The sequence below is a fragment of the Zootoca vivipara genome, chromosome 1 (genome assembly GCF_965207765.1).
Source record: "Zootoca vivipara chromosome 1, rZooViv2.hap1.1, whole genome shotgun sequence".
Classification (NCBI taxonomy): domain Eukaryota; kingdom Metazoa; phylum Chordata; class Lepidosauria; order Squamata; family Lacertidae; genus Zootoca; species Zootoca vivipara.
Window position 1 is genome coordinate 32,357,843 of NC_142582.1, and position 15,680 is coordinate 32,373,522.

The 15,680-nt window shown below is 41.9% G+C and overlaps 1 protein-coding gene across 50 annotated transcripts in view; it reads left to right on the forward strand.

Annotated features, from left to right (window-relative positions):
• Window positions 1-15,680, forward strand: part of NEB (nebulin) — a 165,676-nt gene that overhangs the window by 135,814 nt on the left and 14,182 nt on the right. For 35 of the 50 annotated variants that reach the window (XM_088661312.1, XM_060279713.2, XM_060279733.2 and 32 more), the window contains 12 exons: window positions 252-362; window positions 942-1,046; window positions 1,882-1,986; window positions 3,871-3,975; window positions 6,308-6,418; window positions 6,865-6,975; window positions 8,104-8,217; window positions 8,366-8,470; window positions 8,734-8,838; window positions 10,837-10,941; window positions 12,154-12,246; window positions 14,171-14,263. In XM_088661312.1, the coding sequence (XP_088517438.1) occupies window positions 252-362; window positions 942-1,046; window positions 1,882-1,986; window positions 3,871-3,975; window positions 6,308-6,418; window positions 6,865-6,975; window positions 8,104-8,217; window positions 8,366-8,470; window positions 8,734-8,838; window positions 10,837-10,941; window positions 12,154-12,246; window positions 14,171-14,263 (1,263 nt within the window). The remainder of the gene's footprint in view (window positions 1-251; window positions 363-941; window positions 1,047-1,881; window positions 1,987-3,870; window positions 3,976-6,307; window positions 6,419-6,864; window positions 6,976-8,103; window positions 8,218-8,365; window positions 8,471-8,733; window positions 8,839-10,836; window positions 10,942-12,153; window positions 12,247-14,170; window positions 14,264-15,680) is intronic. The other 15 variants (XM_088661345.1, XM_088661428.1, XM_088661450.1 and 12 more) reach the window with 3 other exon arrangements.

Consider the following 15,680-nt stretch of genomic DNA (forward strand, 5'->3'; position numbering starts at 1 on the left):
ATGAAAGATGCAACATGAAATCTTGTAAATGCAGTGTGTGCCAAGTTCATTGCTGTATAATGTGAATTCTCCTGGCCTTCATTAATGGTATCTTCTATTTCAAAGAGGTCTTATTATGCCTTGCCTTGTTCAACCTGTCTGCTTGCAATTGGGATCAGTTTTGACAATCTGAACATGGACTCTTTCTTCCTTGGCACCAGACGAGCTAAAATTCAGGACCTTGTTTTAACACTTGTTCCTCTTGGAATTAGATCAAATACAAAGAGAAGTTTGACAAGGAGAAGGGCAACAGGCCGCAATACGACCTGAAGGAAGCCAAGATCTACAAGACCTTAAAAGATGCCCACCACATCGCTAGTGAGGTATGTGTGGGCCTTTACTCCAGTAGTTGCCAACCCTTTTCAGGCTCATGGGCCCATTTGGAAAAGCTTATGAGTATCACCACATAATGGCAGCTGGGAGACCATGGTGAATTACTGTAGAAATTGGAGTTCTTGGTGAAGTCCAGAAATAAACAGTAAATTGCAAAAACTCGGGCCAGGAGGAAGATGAATTTCAAGTAAGTCTTCAAAAGGTTTTATTTATGTAATGATGAATTCAACTAGGAATCAATTCCAGTATGATAGTGAAGCAAATCAAAATAAATTCCAGTGAAAAAATCCCAGGACAAGACCCTGTTTCGACAATTCTTCATCAGCTGGAATGTTGAAAAACTGAACATTAGAAATAAATCTTAAGAGTAATTATCCTTATCACAAAAATACGTTCTGATTTCTAAACACAAAGTTTTATCGTTTGTAAAAGACAGAGATAAATGAACATTGATTTTAAATGAACATTGATAAAAGTCTGACTGAGTCCTGTTCCTTTTTAATGTGCCCAATTTCTAAGTATCATTTGTGTTTTCCTTTATTGTTTTTCTTTGAACTTCCCCCCATCAGGTTAAATATAAGGCAGACCTGAAGAAACTTCACAAACCAGTGACAGACATGTCTGAATCCCTGTCAATGCATCATGTCTTGAACACCAGCCAGCTCGCCAGTTCTGTAAGCCTCTTAGCTAAGCTCAGATCATAGTCACTTTAGCATTTCATCCACCTGCCTATCTGAGATAATATCCGCTAACAATTTCTGTAACAGCTTTCCTCCTTGACTGTTCCTAGGAAATCACCTGGTAGTGATCTCTCTTCTCTCCTGCCTAATGAGTGTTCCCCATGTGGACTAGCAGGATTAATACCTCTAGTCTCTCAAGCATTTTCTATTAGCTGTAGAACTGCTAATATTGTAAAACCTCTAACCACATGTAAATGGCTTTTTTTTTTTTGCCTTTTTAACTTTCGTTTTTAACTAACAGGAATACCATTTCCCCCCTCTTGATTTCACTTATTTTTTGTGCTTAATATTATTTCAACATTCTTCTTCTTTTAACTTTTTAAAACCTTTTCAAAATTAATTCTGCTTTTGCTGAACTTTTATCATCCTGCTGTTAGACCACAGAATGATGAATATGCTAAGAAGAGAAGATGTCCAAAGTGGCATTGTCTTCAATTTTAATTGCATCATATATTCACTATATTTCTTTTGTTCTCCCTTCTTTCTTTCTTTGGGGGGGCTTTTCTTTTTATTTACTTACAATATCTTGTTCCTTCTTGCATAATATTGAAAGGGGAAAGTACCTATCACAAGTGCTTCACCATTAGTCTGAACTCCCCCCCCTCCACCCCTTTATGCATTCCCTTTTCTTTTTCTTCTTCTTTTTTTTAAAAAAAATGTTTTGGTTTCTTGTCTTTCTGTTGAAATGGTTGGATCAGCTGGAGCTAGAAAGCTGATCAGGTTAGGCCTTTTTTGTTATTGAGGTGGTTTTTGACACCTTCCCCTTTAGTACCAGTACAAGAAGAAATATGAGAAGAGTAAAGGTCACTACCATGTGATTCCAGACAACCTTGAACAGATCCATCTAAAGGAGGCCTCAGAACTTCAGAGCATAGTAAGTCATGGATAAGTGTTTCCTGCTTTTTATTTCTCATTCACAACCCATTGCATTGCATTCTAGAATCTAGAAGGGTGAGTCTGCCAAGAAGGGGCAAATTTACCACTTTTTAAAAAATGTATTGCAGTAAAATTATTTCAACATTTAACTCCTTTTGAACTTGGAGTACATTTACAATATAAATGAAGAAGTTGCTTTTCCCAAGGAATTCCGGGAATAATAGTTTTATAAAGATGCTTAAAGGTAAAGGGACCCCTGACCATTAGGTCCAGTTGTGACCGACTCTGGGGTTGTGGCGCTCATCTCGCATTATTGGCCGAGGGAGCCGGCGTATAGCTTCCAGGTCATGTGGCCAGCATGACAAAGCCGCTTCTGGCAAACCAGAGCAGCACACGGAAACGCCGTTTACCTTCCCGCTGTAGCGGTACCTATTTATCTACTTGCACTTTGACGTGCTTTCGAACTGCTAGGTTGGCAGGAGCTGGGACCGAGCACGGGAGCTCACCCCGTCACAGGCATTCGAACAGCCAACCTTCTGATCAGCAAGCCCTAGGCTCTGTGGTTTAACCCACAGTGCCACCTGCGTCCCCATAAAGAGGCTTAGAATCCTCCAATTAGAGCTCCTAGCTCCCTTCACAGAATTTGCCAGAAAGAAGCCTTGGCACTTTAAATGTAACTGAACGTCATTTTAAAGTCTGTTGTGGATATATAGTTTTGCACACTTCTTGCATGTGAGATATAGCTGCCTATATTCTGATAAACTGGTTACAAAGGAGTTACAGTATTTGCTAATTCAAAATTTGCCTTAAATCCAGGTCTGAAAATGGATTGGGACCTACCTGTTAATGTTCCCTCTAACTATCTGTGCTATTTTCCAACTGAACAAAAAAACTTTCGTGCATTGGTTTTCAGACCGTTCTCTGAACCCTTATTCATAAATTCCACACAGGCAATGCTGTGTGAACAAACCATGCAAACCACGCAGTTGTGGCTTCATATCTTATGGGGCCCTGACGTGTGAAGAAGTGGACGGCAACGAAGTTGCCATCGGAGCATAGAAATTGGCCTTGACCCTTGACATCTGGTAGCAGCATTTCAGTGCTTCTCGGCACTCCTCTGTGAGGTGCAGCAGACTGTGTTGGGGCACACAATAATAATAATAATATTAATAAAATTTTATTTATACCCCGCCCTCCCCAGTCAAAAACTGGGCTCAGGGCGCCTGACACCAACAGAATTACAATAAAACATAAAAACAATTAATTAAAATACAGATTAAAATACAGTATCAAAATTTAAAGTGCAGCCTCATTTCAAGTAGTCCACAAATCCAAGCCATGAGGGAAGAAAACACAGGGGTCAGGCTGAGTCTAACCCAAAGGCCAGGCGGAACAGCTCTGTCTTGCAGGCCCTGCGGAAAGATGACAAATCCTGCAGGGCCCTGGTCTCCTGGGAAAGAGCGTTCCACCAGGTTGGGGCCAGTACTGAAAAGGCCCTGGCTCTAGTAGAGGCCAATCTAGCCATCTTATGACTCGGGATCTCCAGAATATTATTGTTTGAGGACCTTAAGGTCCTCCGTGGGGCATACCAGGAGAGGCGGTCCCGTAGGTACGAGGGTCCCAAGTCGCATAGGGCTTTAAAGGTCAAAACCAGCACCTTAAACCTGATCCTGTACTCCTCCGGGAGCCAGTGCAGCTGGTAAAGCACTGGATGAATGTGATCCTCACTGTGCCATGCAGTTTTCATGACTGACATGATTGTTGCTTGAGCGCAGCTTGGGGAAGAGACCTAATTCCCTTCCACATTTCAGGGTCCCCCCTGTACATTTCTGTTCTATATCTAGCAATGCACTGGAGATAACATTTATCTTCCTCTTGGCAGGTGAAGTACAAGGAAAAATATGAAAAGGAAAGAGGGAAGGCCATGCTGGACTTTGAAACACCAACCTACCTCACTGCTAAGGAGTCTCAGCACATGCAAAGCGAGGTAAGGTGCTTTGTGGCAGAATGAAGCCTTGTTTCATGTTGGAAAATGAAGGCACGACAACATGGTGTTGTATTATTTCCATTCAGGTTCAGGCAGTTAGTGGGGAAGATGCTTTCTGAGGGTATAACTAGAATTGAAATAATCATGCCTCTGTTCGCCCTATAACAGCCTTGCTCAAACTGGTGCCCTCCAGGTTTTTTTTGGGGGGGGGGGACATACAGCTCCCATCAGCCCCAGCTGGATCAGGGATGATGGAGGTTGTAGTCAAAACCTTGGGGGGGGGGGACACACAGGCTGCACTTTATTACAATCTGATTCACAGTTGCCAAATAAAAGAAGTTTAGGAGCGAGGCTACAGACTCTAAGCTATTAATTTACTTTGTATTTGTTGAATTAAGGTGATAACAGGAGTGTTGGTTCAAAAAAGGACTTGCACTTTGTCAGTTTCCCTGGGCTAACAGAAGATTGGACTGGCTGCTAAAAGCAGCGGTATATAATTTGTAATAAACAACTTTCGCTGACACCATTCAAGCCTTGTTTGTGTCTAGTTATAATTTTTCCATTGACCTTCCTGAACTCAGTTTTGTCAGTGTTCTGTCCCAAACGTGAAATTTATACAAGGTGAAATATACTTGTATAAGGTGTTCAGTCGATAATATTTGGGTGGTTCTGTCAATTGTATCAGGGTGGGTCCCCCACCCCCCAAAAAAAACACATTTCACCGCACGACCACCTCAAAGTCTATTGACTAGTCTTTTAGGCAAGTGTGCCAGAGGACAAGATCAAAACATGAGATAAAGACTCTATTGCACAGTTTGGTCCATAACTATCCAACTGTGCTTCTGGTCTCCAAAGCAGGAAGTAACACAGCACCGCAGAGACAAGCAAGATTACAGACCTGATTCCCTGCCATAGCCAGGCCCACAGCTTGCCTGCTCCCTCCTCTACAGGAATGCTACAGATCCTTGCTGTCTTTGCCATGTGCAGTCATTGACACCTTGCTACATTCCTTTGCCATTCCTGATAAAGAACAATCCCTGATTACACAGGTGCAAAGGGTCTGGATACAGGGAAGTTTGAGCCCTGGGTTTCGTCTTGTACTTAGGAGGCCTCTCACGTTTTTCTAAAGAAAAGGAAGATAAGCAGTCAGAGAACGCAATTCTTTTACTCTTTCCCATTCCCTGGAGGCTTTGCCAAGCATCCTCTCGTGTGTCTTTTGAAACACTTTCCAATTGCACCTTTTCAAAGCCTCCTCTGCGCATCATTTCCCAATACAGTGCCTGAACAGCGCTTGAAAGGGTGCAAAGTCCACTTTGCTTCTTACAAGCCAGTGCTAAATCAGAGTTAACGTTTGCCTTAATATTTACCCTGTTGTTAAAGGCCTACCTGTGTTTTGGCACCCCTGGTGCCCATCTCTATGCCATTCACCCCTTCAATTTCATGCACAATCCTGTTCATATACAATCCTTTTATATCAGCAGGGTTAGTTGTGCAACTGTTAGGCTTCAGCACTGAAAATCCTTGCTTGTATTGAGTGTTACAGCACCCCCCTTCCCCCCAGTATTAGCTTGTTGTTTAATCACACACTGATTTCATAGCCTGATCGAAGTGTCCACATTGTTCTGTCCAAGAGTGAAACTTGTACAAGGCAAAAATACTTGTATAAGGTCCTTTGGGTGATTCTGTCAACTGTTTCATTATATTGCCATTCAAAACGCAATTAGACACCCCCCCCCCCGGGTTTATGGGATGCTTACCCTTTTGGGCTCTGGGCTTTTCCCTTCCTTAGGCTGATCATAACAATTAGTGAGTACTAAAGCATAGGAATGACACTACTGTGGGCTTTAAGGGCATCTTACCAACTGAGCACATTGGTGATCACTGAAAGACTGGAGCCCTACCTTTTGTGAATCTCATGTTCATCCAAAGCCTTGTTGCTGTCAGAGACACAAAGTGGGCGCTTGCAATGTATTTTTATTTTATCCTTACCTTTATACACCACCTTTTCCTCCAGGAACTCAAGTTGGGGTACATGGTTCTCCCCTCTCCATTTTAGCCCCAGGGACGGTGACTGTCCCAAGGTCACCCAGTGATTTGCATAGCTGAGTGGGGATTTGAATTTGTCTCCCAGGCCATTGTCCAACACTCTTAACCACTACACCATGCTGCTAAACCCCACCCAAAACCGAATGGCCGACCAGCAAACTTGGCACAACAAGGGCAAGACAGACCCAAAACTAACAGTACAGTACTTGAAAATGTTATTCCTGCACAGATCCAAAATAAATTCTGTTCCCCCCCTTCCTCTTCTTCTTTTTCCTACTCCTATTAGAAAGAATATAAAAAAGACTTTGAAGAGTCCATGAAAGGCAGGAACCTTACTGGCCTGGAGGTCACGCCATCTCTTTTGCATGTCAGATATGCCACCAAAATAGCAAGCGAGGTAGCAGCTCCTCTGTTGTCTTCTGCTGTTTCATTAATTGTCCTTACCAAAGCAGTCCCTTCACTGCCGTCTTTACCAGCCTTAAACATTTCTCTTAAGTGCATGGTGTAATCTGTGTTTGTTGCTTGTTCTAGTCCATTGGTTGTTTGTTTGTTTTCAATCACTAATTGTTAATTGTATTAGCAGCATTGATGTTTTCCTGTTGGTGGAACAGACATCATTGTTTCACTTTATGTGTTCTTCTTTATTGAAGTTGTTTTGTCAAGCTGTGTGACTTTCTAGAAGGTTGAACCTTGAGCACCCTAACTAAGTGTTGCTTTAAGATGATCTGAAGGCTATTTACTAACTCTTTTTAGGGGAGGGGGTCCCCTTCATCCTCCTTCCCCTTGAAGCTCTCTCTCTCTCTCTGGTTTCTTCACTTTTCTTTTTCTCCCCACTCCCTCTAGAAAGAATACAGGAGAGATTTGGAAGAAGGTGTCAAAGGTAAAGGCATAACCATTGTGGAAGAGACCCCAGACCTACTCAGAGCAAAGAATGCAACCTATATCTTGAATGAGGTGAGGCACATAGCTAGGCTAACTTCCCTTGGGGGCCACTGCAGCATGGCTCCCTTCCTCTGCACTGGATTAAGGTCAAAAGCCCCACACATTGGGGAGAAATGCATGATGTGGCTGCATCCTGTGACTCCCAGGAGGACAACATTGGCATGGCAATGAGCAGTGCTGCAGCATCTCTCCCAGGCTGTTTGGGTAATGTCAGAACTGGCCTTTCATGAGAAGAATTTTGGCAAAGCTATTGGACAGTGTTCTCGAAGCTACGAACATGAGTTTGACCAAACTGTGGGAGGCAGTGGAAGACAGGAGTGCCTGGCGTGCTCTGGTCCATGGGGTCACGAAGAGTCGGACAGGACTAAACGACTAAACAACAACAAAATCTTTAAAGAGAAATCATAGGCCTGGGCTCCAGCAATTTCTGAAGCATTGATTATATCTCAGAAAGAGTCAGATCCCATTTACCTTCCCGGGTCAATTTTTGTTATGGGTTTGCAGGTGCTAGAAAACATAAAGCACCAGCAGCTAATTAAGCTTGTGTCCCGTGCGAGGTGATAGTTTGACCCTTGTGTGTTATTTGAGCTGTGTTTTAGACGTTTTTAATCCTCTGAAACTAGAAAAGCTAAGTTAGGCAGACTTCCTAAACTGTGTATTAGACACTTCTTAAATCCTACGAAATCAACATGTGTTGATAGCTAATTAAGTTAGATCATTTCCTTTTGAGGTGTTAGCCAGGAGATGGGCCTTTTAGGCAACACAAATGATCAAATGATTTAGACCAGGCACCCCCAAACTGCGGCCCTCCAGATGTTTTGGCCTAAAACTCCCATGATCCCTAGCTAACAGGACCAGTGGTCGGGGAAGATGGGAATTGTAGTCCAAAACATCTGGAGGGCCGAAGTTTGGGGGTGCCTGATTAAACTATCTGTGAAGAGTGAATGCTTCTTCGACTGCATACATTTCTCTTCTGTGGGGTACACTTTTTTGCATGTTGTACGGGCAGCAGCTTGAGTCATATCACATAAAGATCACCCTTGGTGAATTGGGATAAGGGTTACTTTTGAAGAACGTGCCCCATTGTGATGGTCTCATTTGTATTAATCCTTTTTTTATTTAAAAAAAACACCACAACAGAAAGAATACAAGAAAGGTCTAGAGATGGAAATCAAAGGAAGAGGCTTGACAGGCCATTCCACAGAAACGCCTGATTATATGAGGGCAAAGAATGCTATGGACATCGCTAGCCAGGTCAGTGAGAACAGCCAGGCACTAATAACACTTGGGAGTAATTTTAAAGGGAACCTTCTCCATAGATTTCCTAAGGGGAAATCAAGAGGAAGCTGTGTTCATAAATGTACTTACTGTGGGTATCTGCTTGTGACCTTTCCACCAACAGATCAAATATAAGCACTCTGCAGAAATGGAAAAAGCCAACTATACCACAGTGGTTGACACTCCAGACATCATCCATGCCCACCACGTGAAGAACTTTTCAAGTCAGGTAATGATCGTACAGTATTTGTTTTCAACTAGCTTTGCCAGATTTTTTAAATGTTTTTTTTTAAAGGAGGGTCTTGCTCCCCATTGATAGGAGCTTCTTTCACATAGGAACTGTTTCAAACATATCTCAACTCCAGGGTCAATGGATAGCCAAAAACATGTTTTTTGTGCAAATTGCCTCTTGGACACTGAACGTATATATTTCTTTTTGAGTTTTCTTACCACAACAATAAATCTTGTTCCTCTCCCCCCCCCCACCAACAGAAAAAATATAAGGAGGATGCAGAGAGAAATATGTCATACTATGTGTCTGTTCTAGACACACCAGAAATGCACAGAGTCCGGGAGAACCAAAAGAATTTCAGCATGGTAGGTATTAATGTACTGTAAAAAGGGTGATTATTTTTTAAAAAATGTGCAGAATGTAGGCCAGAGGTGGGAAAACTCCAGCCCACATGCCAAGCTTGGCAGGGTCCAATTTGACTTCTGAGACCCCCCCCCCCAAAAAAACCCCACACCCACTTGACAATTAGCTGATGGGCAGGGTTCAGTTCTGTGTTTGCCATGCCCCACAGCCAACACGGCAGGGTTTAACCCCTGCTCATCCATTGATAAATTGGGTTTAAAACCTTGCTCAGACCCGTGCAGAGCATAGGATGGAAGACTCCGCTTATCAGGACAAATATTCCGCCTCCTCAGGCTACATCCTTCACACACTCCTCAAGAGCTTTTGCATGGCTGGAACACATCCCAGAGCTGTAAGAATGCCTCTTGCTTGCCTGGATTAAGATAAAAGTAATTGTGTAAGGGTTGAAGATGTAAAAGTGTGTGTGCACACATTTACAGATAGATGGATAGAAATCTCCACGGTGACTATGCAAGCACAGATGAGATTCCTGTTTGGAAGCAATGGAACTAAAGCAGAACATGCTGTTTCCTTGCACTGCGCTGCCCTGGCTTAAGCACGATGCATGAGGAGGTTTTGTTTGTCTTTTATTCTTCCTTGCTCAGCAACATCAGAGGCGGTGTCAGGCAATGTGTGATTATGGATGGGGAGTCTGTAGCCCTGCTGATGTTTTTGGACTCTAGCTCCCACCATCCTTGACCATTGGTCATGTTGGCTGAGGCTGATGGGAGCTGGAGTCTTAGCAGTGGGGCCTTGTATGAGCTTACCCATTTTGTGTGTGCATGTTTGTGTGCGTGGCTTTGAGAAGAGGCGTTGTTTCAGTCAGTGTCTTCCCTTTCAAGAAGGATGTAGTGCACTGTTCCTCACGACCGTTTCAATACTGCCTTTGTCTCTGTGCATCATACCTTACAGTGCAAAACTGAAAATTGGGTGGCTGGGATGCAGGACGGGTGGAATGCAAGGTTACAAAAATGGGGGTGGGTGGTGAGGATACATCATATGCGCAGATCGTACTGCAGTTTACCTGAGGTCGCATGTGCTTGAAAACATCACCAACTGATGAGATTCCTGTTTGGAAGCAATGGAACTAAAGCAGAACATGCTGTTTCCTTGCACTGCGCTGCCCTGGCTTAAGCACGATGCATGAGGAGGTTTTGTTTGTCTTTTATTCTTCCTTGCTCAGCAACATCAGAGGCGGTGTCAGGCAATGTGTGATTATGGATGGGGAGTCTGTAGCCCTGCTGATGTTTTTGGACTCTAGCTCCCACCATCCTTGACCATTGGTCATGTTGGCTGAGGCTGATGGGAGCTGGAGTCTTAGCAGTGGGGCCTTGTATGAGCTTACCCATTTTGTGTGTGCATGTTTGTGTGCGTGGCTTTGAGAAGAGGCGTTGTTTCAGTCAGTGTCTTCCCTTTCAAGAAGGATGTAGTGCACTGTTCCTCACGACCGTTTCAATACTGCCTTTGTCTCTGTGCATCATACCTTACAGTGCAAAACTGAAAATTGGGTGGCTGGGATGCAGGACGGGTGGAATGCAAGGTTACAAAAATGGGGGTGGGTGGTGAGGATACATCATATGCGCAGATCGTACTGCAGTTTACCTGAGGTCGCATGTGCTTGAAAACATCACCAACTGATGGAAACATGAATGGGTAAATGTGGGCCCCAGTTGCAAAATCTTCTGTGCACCCAGAGCCCCATTCTCTGTAAATGCTGAGAGAAGGCCTCATGATGATTGAAGATTCTGCCCTATTATCTGGGTGTCCACTGGAAATCCCATGTGTGCAAACAGCAGATGAATTTAGATGACCCAGACGACAGGTGCAGCTTCAGATTTCATTATTTCTAAATGATTCTTTATTTATAAGAAAGCTATATAGAATACCAAAGAAATAAAGGCGCAAGATTGAATTCTTTTTTGCAAGGGCAATAAACAAAAAAATATGTGTTCTCCTAACAGCTCAAGTACCAGCATGATCTACAGGACAGCAAAGGAAAAGTCACAGTTGTAAATGAAACACCAGAAATATTAAGAGTTAAAGAAAACCAGAAGAACTTCAGCACGGTAACCTTATTTTATACCACAAAGTGAATCCTTAATTTTGTTGTCCTACTTTTGCAGATCCTTCAGCATACAGGAATCTTCCTTGATATGAATGGTGCTTCTTGTTTGCTATGCATATCCAGGCTTGTATGTTGGCGGTCAGGGCCTTGCAATTTTACGCTAATTATGTGTACCTTATGATATGTGCAGGTGTTGCTATTCCTTTACACTCTCTCTCCTTCAATGGCTTCCATCCTTGCACAGTGGGTTGTATACCCCACATCTGACAGTAGTATTACAAAATATCTGCCCTCGTTTTGCAATGTGGCTATGAGTTTGTAGCTGTTTATAGGTTCACTGTGTCTTCTTTTAGCAGCTAATTCGTGTATGCCCTGCTTTGTTCTTAATTAGCAACTATAACCATGAAGATCTTCAAAGGATGCTAAATATTGTCATTATGTGATGTGTTTATTGGTCATGGTTATTCCATGGATGTCTGATCAAAACAGTGGAAAGCCATGTCTACGTTAAAATCAGTGCCATTCCCATTTAACTTAAATAGACAAAGTGTAACAGGTATGCATGAACCAGGATAGTTGGAGCAGAGATTCCCTCCTTCACAAGTCCCCAAGATCCTGAAAACAGGGATGGATGAATCTGTCTAGTTTTGAGTTAACATTTTTCTTAAGTTCAGTTCACTACATTTTTGCATTCATTTGCTTTAAAAAATAAAAAAAACTCAAAAAAAACTCACCAGCATTTTAATGTGCTTTCTCCCATTGTATGAATTTTGCTGTGCAATTTTGCCAATATATCCATTTTAGCAAATATTTAAAAATATTTTCACTCAAATGTGTGTTTTATGCATACTTTCCCCCAATATACATAATTTGCACACCATTTTTGTTGTTGTTGGAGAAGTACATCACAAAATATGGAGAAGTGCACGTTTTACTTAAGGATAATCTTCATAGCTGCCAAGTTCTCCCCTTTTTTTAAGGGAAATTCCCTTATGCTGAATAGGCTTCCTCGCGAGAAAAGGGAAAACTTGGCAGCTATGATAATCTTGCTTGGAAGCAAAAGCTTTTGAAAGAATGACTTCTTTGTGAGTGAATGCACTGATGATCAAGGAACCAGTTAGAGGTTTCTTAATATTCCACTGTTTTGTAGTCTTTCTGTAGCAAGTGACAATGTTGTTGTTTTTCTATGCTCAATCTTGTTGTCTTGGTTAAGATTTTATATAAAGAAGATATTGGAACAGGAACAGCTATTGAAAAGACGCCCGAGATGCAGAGAATTAAACAAACCCAGGATGCAATAAGCACGGTACAAAACCCAGTGGATTGTTAACACTCTTACCTGTGCTGTTCCCAACTTATAAAACTTCATTTGCCTTACATGATCCTAACAGCAATTCTGGAATAACTTGAAAAGTCAATGCTTTTCATAATTAATCAAAACATAATTTGCTAACTAGCTCTTCCATTCTACTTTTACCTTCCTGTGTAAAATAGTATCCACATTTGGAAAACTCTAACTATTAACATTTTCTAATGTTCAACTAATGTTTATCATTTCATAAAATACTGAAACTATATTCACGTTTTGATCTTGTCTGAAATGTCGATGAGATATTCATGGTAGAAAATATAGTGACCACATTTTAAAACTGATGACAATTTTAGAGAATTATTTCTGATATTTTTTGTTTTCTTTCTCTACTTCATCTTCCCCCCAACCCCCAGTACGTATGGTAGAATTGCCAAAATTATTTTTCATTTTATTGTGTTCCGCACAATGTCTTACTTTCCTTTTTTGACATTTCGTTAAAAAAGAGGTGAAAAATGTTTTTATTGAATGTTGTACATGTATGGTCACCCATGCTGGATAGAATGGGAGGTGGATAGGAAGCACCGATATTACTCATTTCAATTTTTTTGAGGAAAATCTAGTTTATTCATTTCAGATTATCTGATAAAACATTTGAATCCAGAGCAGAATCCTGCTCCATTCATGACGAAATCCCACTGAAAAGCAATTGGACTTAAAAGTCATATAGGTTGGTTGATGTCACTGGTTTCAATGGGACTTTGCAGAATCAGGATGAGCTGTTCGGTTTCAATAGGTCTGTAACGCATATTGGAGACTAATACACACACACACACACACACACACACACACACACACACACACACTGCACCCTAGTCCAATGTCTCCTCTGAATAGGCAGAGTTTCCAGTCTTCTTCTTTGGCAATCACTCGTAGCCGAGTAAGATTGTTTCCCATAAACACGGTTTTAACAATGAGTCCGTAAGTGACTGTGGAGACCAATTCTGGATCCACATGTCCTTCCACAGTAGGGGACATTGGTTTCCATGTTTGCAGAGGCTCCTTCATCTGCTTCTGTGTTGGCCAGTGCCCTGTGTGGAACACCCCCCCCCCCCAAGGCATACAAAACCTATGACCGCAAGTCTAGTGGGAATAAATTCAAGGAAAGTTACTGGATTTGAAACGATTTAGGCACACTCTCCTAAGATGGACTGAAACGATTTAGGCACACTCTCCTAAGCTGGACTGAAACGATTTAGGCACACTCTCCTAAGCTGGATATCAGCAAGCCAGCACAATTGCAAGGAACCCAATATTGACAATGGCCGTGGGCCGGTCTCATAACAGCGTCCCATTGGGATGCAGCTGAGAGATGCATGACCACTCCAGGCTACTCTCTGAAGATTTGCCTGGCATTGCCAACACAAGGTAGTCGTAAAACAGGGCCAGGGGCTGAAGAGTAGTTGTTCTGTGATGGATGCCATGATCAAAAATCTGTTTCTTCCCGGCCAGGTTGCACTTGAGCTGTACGTAATACAGCTACAGAATAAAATAGCCTCATACTTGTTTACTGACGATTAAAGCAGCTTTTAAAGCAAGGAACCTGGTGGAAAGCTTCAATCCTCCTGTTTCTACTACGTTGGCAAGATTGTTGAGTCAAGGTGTCCATCCATGGCTCTTCCTCCGCTGTCAAATTGGAGATTAGCTTTTATACATTGAAATTGAATTTTTTTTGCAAAAATTCATTTTCCGCAGATGAGTCTGTTTCGACATGGGTGCATGCAATGCTTTCAGCTCCTACAATCGTGATTCTATTTGTTTACTCTGTTCTTTTTATGTTAGATGGATATGCATGTTTCATGTAGATAATGTAAGTCATTATTGTTTTGTCTTGTTTTCTGAACTGAATACCACTTTGTAGATTAAGTACAAGGATCAAATTGGAAAAGGAACTCCCATTTCTGATCTTCCAGAAGTAAAACGTGTCAAGGAGACACAGAAGCACATCAGCTCGGTAGTGGCTGATATTTTCTATGCTCATTTGTGTGTGCACTGGGCAGTAACAGTGTGCTGTTCACCTTACTAAACAGACATCTATTGCCCTGCTAACATGCTATCATCAACTTCATCCTTAGTATGGCATTCCTCTAGTATTACTTGGGCTTTAACATCCATTAGCTTTAATATCTACTTTCTGTGCACCTTGAGAGGAGAATATAGACCAGGCACCCCCAAACTGCGACCCTCCAGATGTTTTGGCCTACAAATCCCATGATACCTAGCTAACAGGACCAGTGGTCGAGGAAGATGGGAATTGTAGTCCAAAACATCTGGAGGGCCGAAGTTTGGGGATGCCTGATATAGACCCATTTAATGCTGAACAGACAGAAATGGACCAAAAGGATAAAATAGTAGTAGTAGTAGTAGTAATGGTAATTGACAAAATTATGACCCCTGCCATACCCCCTACCTACTGGTCGGGGGAGTGCTCATGTTCAGAGACACACTAGCCACAAGCCAACACAAAGTGTATCGTACTTAGGACCATTGTTGTGAATGGGCTTAATTATGTGTCAGATGGGATATCTGCTTCTTGAAGTCTGAGCACCTGTTGCTCCTTGATTCTTGGGTCTGAAAATCCAAACAATTTATTCTTGCTCACTTAAGTGGGCCTCTTGCTTTATTCACATCTTAATGGGCCATCCTTTCTGAATGGGTAGGATTTCATTTATTAGAACATGGCAATTCTGTCTAGCATCATTTGGCTACTTAAGTGATGGGTATCTTGAGTGTTTCAGTAGAAGATGTTGTGACATTTATCAAGGAACTGTGGAACTGGTTCCAACTGGTAATTTCTCCTCTCTTTCCCGCTATGCCTTCCCTTTTACCCTGAGCTCTTCACCATACTAATTGTTTTCAAAATTCATTTCTGCATAATCAAGATACACGTAGGCACTCTAGTTACCCTTTTCTAACTACAAATTTACCCCTCTTGCTTTTGACATTTTGAACTGACTGAATGCCTTTTTGACTTAACCGTCTTGTTTTGTTTTTCCATTTGGGGAAGAGGGCACTTTTTAAAAGGAGTGAAATGCAGGACCTTTTTAAAAAAATAAATAAATGTCAAGGACTTCAGTTTTGTTCTTTCTTTCTCTCTCTCCTTCTTTTTTTAAAAATAAAACCAAAAGAGGGCTTAAATCTCCCAGTCCTCAGATTTTGTTCTTAGATTTGGCCTCAAAGCAAAACTCATGACAAGGGTAATGGTGTAAGAACAAAAACTGATTTCCCATTCCCTATTCAATACCAATATAACAAGTTTTATCAAGGAGGTTTTGAAATGCTACGTCTCTCCAGCAGCAATTGCCCCAAACTTTTAAAAAGAACTACGCCACCAAAAGAAAAAGATACCTGTAATTCCAGGGGTTTGGCAC